This window comes from Blennius ocellaris (assembly GCF_963422515.1).
Source record: "Blennius ocellaris genome assembly, contig: SCAFFOLD_144, whole genome shotgun sequence".
Classification (NCBI taxonomy): Eukaryota; Metazoa; Chordata; class Actinopteri; order Blenniiformes; family Blenniidae; genus Blennius; species Blennius ocellaris.
The window spans coordinates 41987-53488 of NW_027661891.1; the positions used below are offsets into that span (position 1 = coordinate 41987).

General features: G+C 50.4%; 1 protein-coding gene across 1 annotated transcript in view; it reads left to right on the forward strand.

Moving 5' to 3' along the window:
* The window catches only part of LOC308148683 (voltage-dependent calcium channel subunit alpha-2/delta-4-like), a gene marked incomplete at its 5' end in the record, with an annotated part of 50287 nt that extends 39183 nt beyond the window's left edge, over positions 1–11104 (forward strand). The window contains 12 exon segments of the mRNA XM_080522181.1: positions 151–165; positions 252–296; positions 385–447; positions 3289–3359; positions 3439–3514; positions 3844–3896; positions 4162–4245; positions 5613–5788; positions 5885–6002; positions 6104–6221; positions 6330–6410; positions 10616–11104. Coding sequence (XP_080378307.1) covers positions 151–165; positions 252–296; positions 385–447; positions 3289–3359; positions 3439–3514; positions 3844–3896; positions 4162–4245; positions 5613–5788; positions 5885–6002; positions 6104–6221; positions 6330–6410; positions 10616–10717 — 1002 coding nt within the window.
* Between the last annotated feature and the right edge of the window lie 398 nt (positions 11105–11502).

The following is an 11502-nucleotide window of genomic DNA, read 5'->3' on the forward strand; positions in this document are numbered from 1 at the left end:
CTTGTTTCACTGTAGAATCAGGTTTTGGTCCTTTAAGTCCCGATTGTCCACCTAAACCCTGCAAAGTGTTGTGAACTGATTCTCTTCTCTGTTTCACTGAAAGTCTTTGTCTTGTCTCCTCGTGTCCCTCGTGTCCCTCGTGTCCCTCAGCCCAGCGACACGGACGTAAGTTCACCTGCTTCACATGTTTATGTCCTGCTGTAGGTGGACTAGAGAATCCCTGACCTCTGACCTCTTCATGTGTCCCGCAGTGTTCTGACGTGGAGGGGGTGTGTCCCCTGAGCTGTGAGAGTCCAGTACGTATGTCCTGCTGTCCCAGACGTCCCTCGGCCCGGTCATGTGACCAGGACCAGTAAACACACTGTTCTGCTGCTTCTTCTTCAGGATCTCAACTGTTTCCTGGTCGACAACAACGGCTTCGTCCTGCTGTCCAAGGAGAGGAACGAGGTGAGACCCCCCACCCCCCCCCACCAGACCACAGGGAGGTTCTGATCCCCCCCCCCCCCACCAGACCACAGGGAGGTTCTGATCCTCCCCCCCCCCCGCCAGACCACAGAGAGGTTCTGATCCCCCCCCCCCCACCAGACCCCAGAGAGGTTCTGATCCCCCCCCCCCCCCACCAGACCCAGAGGGGTTCTGATCCTCCCCCCCCCCGCCAGACCACAGGGAGGTTCTGATCCCCCCCCCCCACCAGACCACAGGGAGGTTCTGATCCTCCCCCCCCCCGCCAGACCACAGAGAGGTTCTGATCCCCCCCCCCCCACCAGACCCCAGAGAGGTTCTGATCCCCCCCCCGCCAGACCACAGAGAGGTTCTGACCCCCCCCCCACCAGACCCCAGAGAGGTTCTGATCCCCCCCCCCACCAGACCACAGGGAGGTTCTGACCCCCCCCCACCAGACCACAGGGAGGTTCTGATCCCCCCCCCCGCCAGACCACAGAGAGGTTCTGACCCCCCCCCACCAGACCACAGGGAGGTTCTGACCCGCCCCCCCCCCCACCAGACCCCAGAGAGGTTCTGATCCCACCCCCCACCAGACCACAGGGAGGTTCTGACCCCCCCCCCCCACCAGACCATAGAGAGGTTCTGACCCCCCCCCCCACCAGACCCCAGAGAGGTTCTGATCCCCCCCCCACCAGACCCAGAGGAGTTCTGAACCCCCCCCCTGACCACCAGACCATAGAGAGGTTCTGACCCCCCCCCCCACCAGACCCCAGAGAGGTTCTTTCATCTGTTCAACCTGCCGTTCTGTCGGCTGACAAACAACATCTGGACGGCGCAGGACTGGAGGACTGTTAATCTGTGTGTGTGTGTGTGTGTGTGTGTGTGTGTGTGTGTGTGTGTGTGTGTGTGTGTGTGTGTGTGTGTGTGTGTGTGTGTGTGTGTGTGTGTGTGTGTGTGTCCAGGAGTAGCTGCAGACACACTGATACTATAGGTGAAATTAATCCCATAATTCAGCCTTCATCACTTCACCGTCAGTGGTTCTGTTGGTGGAGCTTCCATACATGCAGTGACTGTAAGGCGACCTTGCTTTGAGCCGGCCGTCCATCTGACAGCTGCTCCTCTGGATTAACTGCAGTCAGAGCCATTACACCAGGACACACACACACACACACACACACACACACACACACACACACACACACACACACACGTCTCTTCCAGATGTTCCAGATGTTGTCATTGACAGAAACATGAAGTCATATTCTGAAAAGGTAACTTGGGCTCATGCGTTTCAGTCACAGACCTTCAGTTGGTCTGTACCTTTAAACATACTGCTTCCTGTTTTCCTGCTCATTTCCTCCTGCTGCTGGTCCAGGTCCTGGTCCAGGTCCTGGTCCAGGTCCTGGACAAGGTCCTGGTCCTGGTCCTGGTCCAGGTCCTGGTTCTTCTTCTCACGTCTCTGTTCGGGACGTAATTCTGTCATCAAGTCCTGAAACTGTTCTAATGTTTTTAAATGATAAATGATACTGCAGCGTGTAGCTGACCCTCTCTGGAGCTACACGCTGCTACACGCTGCTACGCGCTGCTACATATTGCTACGCTCTGCTACACGCTGCTACACGCTGCTACACGCTGCTACATATTGCTACGCTCTGCTACACGCTGCTACATGCTGCTACAAGCTGCTACATACTGCTACACGCTGCTACACACTGCTACACGCTGCTACATACTGCTACACGCTGCTACATATTGCTACGCTCTGCTACACGCTGCTACATACTCCTACACACTGCTACACGCTGCTACACACTGCTACACGCTGCTACATACTGCTACACGCTGCTACATACTCCTACACACTGCTACACGCTGCTACATACTGCTACACGCTGCTACATACTCCTACACACTGCTACATACTCCTACACTCTGCTACACACTGCTACATACTCCTACACGCTGCTACACGCTGCTACATACTGCTACACGCTGCTACATACTCCTACACACTGCTACACGCTGCTACATACTCCTACACGCTGCTACACGCTGCTACATACTCCTACACGCTGCTACACGCTGCTACATACTCCTACACTCTGCTACACGCTGCTACACACTGCTACACGCTGCTACATACTCCTACACGCTGCTACATACTGCTGCACGCTGCTACATACTCCTACACACTGCTACACGCTGCTACACGCTGCTACATACTCCTACACACTGCTACACCTACACACTGCTACACGCTGCTACACGCTGCTACATACTCCTACACACTGCTACACGCTGCTACATACTGCTACACGCTGCTACATACTCCTACACACTGCTACATACTGCTACACACTGCTACATGCTGCTACATACTGCTACACGCTGCTACATACTGCTACGCTCTGCTACACGCTGCTACATACTGCTACACGCTGCTACATACTGCTACGCTCTGCTACACGCTGCTACATACTGCTACACGCTGCTACATACTGCTACGCTCTGCTACACGCTGTTACATACTGCTACGCTCTGCTACACGCAGCTACATACTGCTACGCTCTGCTACACGCAGCTACATACTGCTACACGCAGCAGCAGCTCCCCCTGTAGGGACGGAGGTTTGGTTTTGCTAAACGTTGCCACGTCGGCTGGGTTGGAAGGAGCTTCATGTTTTGTCAGAACTCAAAGAGCTGCTGCTCTGCTGTCTGGTCGTTGTGGACCTGGACTGGTTCTGGTACCAGAACCAGAGGAGGAGAACCTTCCTCTGGTACCAGAACCAGAGGAGGACAACCGTCCTCTAGAGCCTCGTGACGTCCCTCCATGTCGTCTCCTCAGGTGGGGCGTTTCTTCGGGGCGGTGGACGGCTCCGTCATGGCGTCGCTCATCAAGATGGGAATGTTCAAAAAGTCAGTAGAACTCGGTTCTATTCTCAGTTCTTCTGGTTCCCTTCACGTTCTAATCAAAGTACCGATGACGTGTCCACAGGGTGTCGCTGTTCGACTACCAGGCCATGTGCAAGAACAGCCACCATCACGCCAGCGGCGCCCGACCCCTGCTCAGCGTGAGTCACCTTCATGTTCTGGTGGGTGGAGGAGGGTCTGGAGGGTGGAGGAGGTGTGAGAGGGTCTGGAGGGTGGAGGAGGTCTGAGAGGTTGGTTCTGGAGGGTGGAGGAGGTGTGAGAGGGTCTGAGAGGGTGGAGGAGGTCTGAGAGGGTCTGGAGGGTGGAGGAGGTGTGAGAGGTTCTGGAGGGTGGAGGTGTGAGAGGTTGGTTCTGGAGGGTGGAGGAGGTTCTGGAGGGTGGAGGAGGTTCTGGAGGGTGGAGGAGGTGATGATCAGCTTGTAGGTCTCCATAACAACAATAACGTTGCTGTCCTTCTTTCCTCCATCAGCCTTTTTATCTCCTGGCCGCCTCCGTCAGGTGGTTCTTCTCCAACACGCTCATGTAAGTGGACCCTGACACCATCATGGTGTCACATGACCATCGATGGTCACACACTTTATGACACTCTAGGATCAAAGGGTGGAGGTGCTCCAGTGTCTCGGGGACAAAGTGTCCTGATGGACAAAGACACTGAATATAAAGAGTTTCTTGGTCCAGAGCTACAATATTAGAATCTCCTGGAAACCAGCTTGAGCTGGTTTTTAAAAAGTGTTTCTCTGGAAGACGACCCCGAAACGACTCACCTTGTCCCGTTTGTCTCCTCAAGGTTCCTGCTGGACTTCAACCTGTGTGGTCTCTGGTACTCTGATTACTTTGTGGACGGTAAGACTTCCTGGTCTGGTCTGGTCTGGTCAGACCCTGTTCACATAGTTCCAACCAGACCACGTTGACCCACCAGTAGACGAGTCCTCGTGAACGACGACCGTCAGCAGACGAACCCTGTGACTCGTCCAGCAGAGACGAGACACGACTGTCCTCGCTTCTTCAAGTCTCCTTCCGATTCCAGAGTTTACAAAAAAGATTTAAAGTTTGTAAATGAAAAAGTGGGTCAGAAAACAGAACGTTGTGTTTTCCTGCAAAACGACGCAGAACGAAGCTTCATGTCGGGTTTTTCCTCTCGGAGTCGTCGAGATGAAGGTTCTCGCTGCTCCGGTTCTCGTTCTGCTGCTGGAGCAGGTCCCACTGACGTCAACAGGCTGGTGGTCTGTTTTAACCACCGAACCAACCAACCAGCTAACTAACCAACCACCAACCAACCAACCAACTAACTGACTAACCAACCAACCAACCAACCACCAACCAACCAACCAGCTAACTAACCAACCACCAACTAACCAACCAACTAACTGACTAACCAACCAACCAACCAACTAACTGACTAACTAACCAACCAACTAACTGACTAACCACCAACTAACAAACCAACTAACTGATTAACTAACCAACCAACTAACTGACTAACCAACCACCAACCAACTAACTAACCAACCAACTAACTGACTAACCACCAACTAACAAACCAACTAACTGATTAACTAACCAACCAACTAACTGATTAACCAACCACCAACCAACTAACTGACTAACTAACCAACCAACTAACTGACTAACCAACCACCAACCAACTAACCAACCAAACAGCTGGCCAACCACCAACCAACTAACTGACTAACCAACCACCAACTAACCAACCAACTAACTGACTAACCAACCATCCAACCAACCAGCCAGCCAACCAACAAACCAACTAACTGACTAACCAACCAACTGACTAACCATCAACTAAAAAACCAACTAACTGACTAACCACCAACTAACCAACCAACTAACTGACTAACCAACCAACTGACTAACCACCAACTAACTGACTAACCACCAACTAACCAACCAACTAACTGACTAACCAACCACCAACCAACTAACTGACTAACCAACCAACTGACTAACCACCAACTAACAAACCAACTAACTGACTAACCACCAACTAACCAACCAACTAACTGACTAACCAACCACCAACCAACTAACCAACCAACCAGCTGGCTAACCACCAACCAACTGACTGACTAACCAACTAACTGACTAACCAACCAACTAACTAACTGACCAACTAACTAACTAACTAACCAAGCACCTAACCAACCAACCAACCAACCAGCCACCCACCCACCTAAGCCCCGCCCACCAACACGTCACTGACCTCAGATGAAGTTAAATCATCGTTGTGTTTCTCTACACGTTGAATCTACATTCTGTATGTCTCGTCTCCAAACACTGCATCTTCTTCATCTTCATCTTCATCTTCATCTTCATCACCACCATCCAACGTCTCCACCGCCTCCATCCACCATCATCCACCTTCATCCAACCAGCCAAAGCCGGCTATCACACCTGTGAGTATGTGTGTGTGTGTGTGTGTGTGAGGGTGGAGGTGTGTGTGTGTGTGTGTGTGAGGGTGGAGGTGTGACGCTGTGGTGTGTCTCCGTCAGCCCACAAGCAGAAGAAGGTGGAGGCTCTGGTTCCCTGCGACACGGCGTATCCTGGCTTCATGTCTGAGGCGTCGGTCCGGGAGGCCAACAGCCTTATCAAGTGTGGCCGCTGCCAGAAGTACGACCCCACACACACACACACACACACACACACACACACACACACACACACACACACAGCCTGCCGCAGTGCCCTTGAGCAGCTCCTCCGCCCTCCAGGATGTTCGTGGTGCAGCAGATCCCCGACAGCAACCTGGTCCTGGTGGTGACGCAGGCCGACTGCGACTGCTCCCGGCAGTACGGCCCCATCCCCCTGGAGCCGCGCGAGATCAAATATATCCTTTACTTCCTCCGAGCGCTAGCGTTAGCGTTAGCGTTAGCATTAGCATTAGCTTCAGTCAAGTGACTTCAAACTCTGAACCAGCGTCCTTCACTCCCTGAACATAACGCCACCGTCAAGTGTAACAGGATGAAGTCCCAGAAGGTACGGCGGCGTCCGCAGTCCTGCCACTCCTACCACCCCAAGGCAAGGAATCCTAATGCTCACTCTCTCTCCTGTCCTAATGCTCACTCTCTACTGTCCTAATGCTCACTCTCTCCTGTCCTAATGCTCACTCTCTACTGTCCTAATGCTCAGTGTCTCTCCAGTCCTAATGCTCACTCTCTCTCCAGTCCTAATGCTCACTCTCTACTGTCCTAATGCTCACTCTCTACTGTCCTAATGCTCACCCTCTACTGTCCTAATGCTCACTCTCTACTGTCCTAATGCTCACTCTCTACTGTCCTAATGCTCACCCTCTACTGTCCTAATGCTCACTCTCTACTGTCCTAATGCTCACCCTCTACTGTCCTAATGCTCACTCTCTACTGTCCTAATGCTCACTCTCTCTACTGTCCTAATGCTCACTCTCTACTGTCCTAATGCTCACTCTCTCTACTGTCCTAATGCTCACTCTCTACTGTCCTAATGCTCACTCTCTACTTTCCTAATGCTCACTCTCTATCCAGTCCTAATGCTCACTCTCTCCTGTCCTAATGCTCACACTCTACTGTCCTAATGCTCACTCTCTCCTGTCCTAATGCTCACTCTCTCTACTGTCCTAATGCTCACTCTCTCTACTGTCCTAATGCTCACTCTCTACTGTCCTAATGCTCACTCTCTCTACTGTCCTAATGCTCACTCTCTACTGTCCTAATGCTCACTCTCTCTACTGTCCTAATGCTCACCCTCTACTGTCCTAATGCTCACTCTCTAATGTCCTAATGCTCACACTCTCTACTGTCCTAATGCTCACTCTCTACTGTCCTAATGCTCACTCTCTAATGTCCTAATGCTCACACTCTCTACTGTCCTAATGCTCACTCTCTACTGTCCTAATGCTCACCCTCTACTGTCCTAATGCTCACCCTCTACTGTCCTAATGCTCACACTCTACTGTCCTAATGCTCACTCTCTACTGTCCTAATGCTCACTCTCTACTGTCCTAATGCTCACTCTCTCTACTGTCCTAATGCTCACTCTCTAATGTCCTAATGCTCACACTCTACTGTCCTAATGCTCACACTCTACTGTCCTAATGCTCACTCTCTAATGTCCTAATGCTCACACTCTACTGTCCTAATGCTCACTCTCTACTGTCTTAATGCTCACTCTCTACTGTCCTAATGCTCACTCTCTCTACTGTCCTAATGCTCACACTCTACTGTCCTAATGCTCACTCTCTAATGTCCTAATGCTCACACTCTACTGTCCTAATGCTCACACTCTACTGTCCTAATGCTCACACTCTACTGTCCTAATGCTCACTCTCTCTACTGTCCTAATGCTCACTCTCTAATGTCCTAATGCTCACACTCTACTGTCCTAATGCTCACACTCTACTGTCCTAATGCTCACTCTCTACTGTCCTAATGCTCACTCTCTACTGTCTTAATGCTCACTCTCTCTACTGTCCTAATGCTCACTCTCTCTACTGTCCTAATGCTCACTCTCTAATGTCCTAATGCTCACACTCTACTGTCCTAATGCTCACACTCTACTGTCCTAATGCTCACTCTCTACTGTCCTAATGCTCACACTCTACTGTCCTAATGCTCACTCTCTCTACTGTCCTAATGCTCACTCTCTAATGTCCTAATGCTCACACTCTACTGTCCTAATGCTCACACTCTACTGTCCTAATGCTCACACTCTACTGTCCTAATGCTCACTCTCTACTGTCCTAATGCTCACTCTCTACTGTCTTAATGCTCACTCTCTACTGTCCTAATGCTCACTCTCTCTACTGTCCTAATGCTCACTCTCTACTGTCCTAATGCTCACTCTCTCTACTGTCCTAATGCTCACTCTCTAATGTCCTAATGCTCACACTCTACTGTCCTAATGCTCACTCTCTCTACTGTCCTAATGCTCACTCTCTACTGTCCTAATGCTCACACTCTACTGTCCTAATGCTCACACTCTACTGTCCTAATGCTCACTCTCTAATGTCCTAATGCTCACACTCTACTGTCCTAATGCTCACACTCTACTGTCCTAATGCTCACACTCTACTGTCCTAATGCTCACTCTCTACTGTCCTAATGCTCACTCTCTACTGTCTTAATGCTCACTCTCTCCAGTCCTAATGCTCACACTCTACTGTCCTAATGCTCACTCTCTCTACTGTCCTAATGCTCACTCTCTAATGTCCTAATGCTCACACTCTACTGTCCTAATGCTCACACTCTACTGTCCTAATGCTCACTCTCTACTGTCCTAATGCTCACACTCTACTGTCCTAATGCTCACTCTCTCTACTGTCCTAATGCTCACTCTCTAATGTCCTAATGCTCACACTCTACTGTCCTAATGCTCACACTCTACTGTCCTAATGCTCACTCTCTACTGTCCTAATGCTCACTCTCTACTGTCTTAATGCTCACTCTCTACTGTCTTAATGCTCACTCTCTACTGTCCTAATGCTCACTCTCTCCAGTCCTAATGCTCACACTCTACTGTCTTAATGCTCACTCTCTACTGTCTTAATGCTCACTCTCTACTGTCCTAATGCTCACCCTCTACTGTCCTAACGCTCACTCTCTACTGTCCTAATGCTCACTCTCTCTACTGTCCTAATGCTCACACTCTACTGTCCTAATGCTCACACTCTACTGTCCTAATGCTCACTCTCTACTGTCTTAATGCTCACTCTCTACTGTCCTAATGCTCACTCTCTACTGTCCTAATGCTCACTCTCTAATGTCCTAATGCTCACACTCTACTGTCGTAACGCTCACTCTCTACTGTCCTAATGCTCACTCTCTACTGTCTTAATGCTCACTCTCTACTGTCCTAATGCTCACTCTCTACTGTCCTAATGCTCACTCTCTACTGTCCTAACGCTCACTCTCTACTGTCCTAATGCTCACTCTCTAATGTCCTAATGCTCACACTCTACTGTCCTAATGCTCACTCTCTACTGTCTTAATGCTCACTCTCTACTGTCCTAATGCTCACTCTCTCTACTGTCCTAATGCTCACTCTCTAATGTCCTAATGCTCACACTCTACTGTCCTAATGCTCACTCTCTACTGTCCTAATGCTCAGTGTCTCTCCAGTCCTAATGCTCACTCTCTCTCCAGTCCTAATGCTCAGTGTCTCTCCAGTCCTAATGCTCACTCTCTACTGTCCTAATGCTCAGTCTCTCCTGTCCTAATGCTCAGTGTCTCTCCAGTCCTAATGCTCACTCTCTCCTGTCCTAATGCTCACTTTCTCCTGTCCTAATGCTCAGTGTCTCTCCAGTCCTAATGCTCACTCTCTCCAGTCCTAATGCTCAGTGTCTCTCCAGTCCTAATGCTCACTCTCTACTGTCCTAATGCTCACTTTCTCCTGTCCTAATGCTCACTCTCTCCAGTCCTAATGCTCAGTGTCTCTCCAGTCCTAATGCTCACTTTCTCCTGTCCTAATGCTCACTCTCTCCAGTCCTAATGCTCACTCTCTCCTGTGCTAATGCTCAGTCTCTCCTGTCCTAATGCTCAGTGTCTCTCCAGTCCTAATGCTCACTCTCTCCTGTCCTAATGCTCACTTTCTCCTGTCCTAATGCTCACTCTCTCCAGTCCTAATGCTCAGTGTCTCTCCAGTCCTAATGCTCACTCTCTCCTGTCCTAATGCTCACTCTCTCCTGTCCTAATGCTCAGTGTCTCTCCAGTCCTAATGCTCACTCTCTCCTGTCCTAATGCTCAGTGTCTCTCCAGTCCTAATGCTCACTCTCTCTCCAGTCCTAATGCTCACTCTCTCCTGTCCTAATGCTCACTCTCTCCAGTCCTAATGCTCACTCTCTCCAGTCCTAATGCTCAGTGTCTCTCCAGTCCTAATGCTCACTCTCTCCTGTCCTAATGCTCACTCTCTCCTGTCCTAATGCTCAGTGTCTCTCCAGTCCTAATGCTCACTCTCTCCAGTCCTAATGCTCACTCTCTCCAGTCCTAATGCTCACTCTCTCCAGTCCTAATGCTCACTCTCTCCTGTCCTAATGCTCACTCTCTCCAGTCCTAATGCTCACTCTCTCCAGTCCTAATGCTCACTCTCTCCTGTCCTAATGCTCACTCTCTCCTGTCCTAATGCTCAGTGTCTCTCCAGTCCTAATGCTCACTCTCTCCAGTCCTAATGCTCAGTGTCTCTCCAGTCCTAATGCTCACTCTCTCCAGTCCTAATGCTCACTCTCTCCTGTCCCATGTGTCCTGTGTCCACAGGAGGACGCTAAGGACTGCGGCGGTGCGTCTGCGCTGTGTCTGTCCGTCTCGCTCTTCCTGGTGTGTGTCCTCGTCTCGCTGGTCCTCCAGGGACGGACGTGACTGGACGCTGCTCAGGAAGCTGGAGACCCTCGTTCCTGTGACGACGCCGCCCCCTGCTGGACGTCTGAAACACTGCAGACTGGAGCGTTTCACAGCTTTTTCATCAAACAGTCTTCATAGTTTTTACGCTGCAGAAGCTTCCAGACACTGAACAGCTGCAGTTCCGCAGGTGGCCTCGGGGGCAGTAGTGAGTCACTGTGACTGGACTGATGAAACCTCAGGAATCGTTTCGTGACGTCAAATCACCACAATGTTCACCGTGCTGGACACTTTTCACAGGATTTAGATTCTCATGTTTTAGTCTTTTATAAACCAATCGTTGTCAAGGTTTTAACTCTTTGATAAAACACAGCGGAAACATTTAAACAAATAAATGTGAAGAACAAATGCTGGTTCTTTCTCTTTAAACCTGTGACGTCACCACCGTTCACACTGAGCAGGAGCAATATGTACAATAAAGTTTCACTGTTCAAAACCAAGATTCAATTCAACTTTATATGTACAGATCCACAAACAGTCCTTTCAGGTACAGAACCTGCAGAACCAGACTCGGAGGAGGAGAACCTGCAGAACCAGACTCAGAGGAAGAGAACGTGCAGAACCAGGCTTGGAGGAAGAGAACCTGCAGAACCAGACTCAGAGGAAGAGAACGTGCAGAACCAGACTCGGAGGAGGAGAACCTGCAGAACCAGACTCAGAGGAAGAGAACCTGCAGAACCAGACTCGGAGGAGGAGAACCTGCAGAACCAGACTCAGAGGAGGAGAACCTGCAGAACCAGACTCAG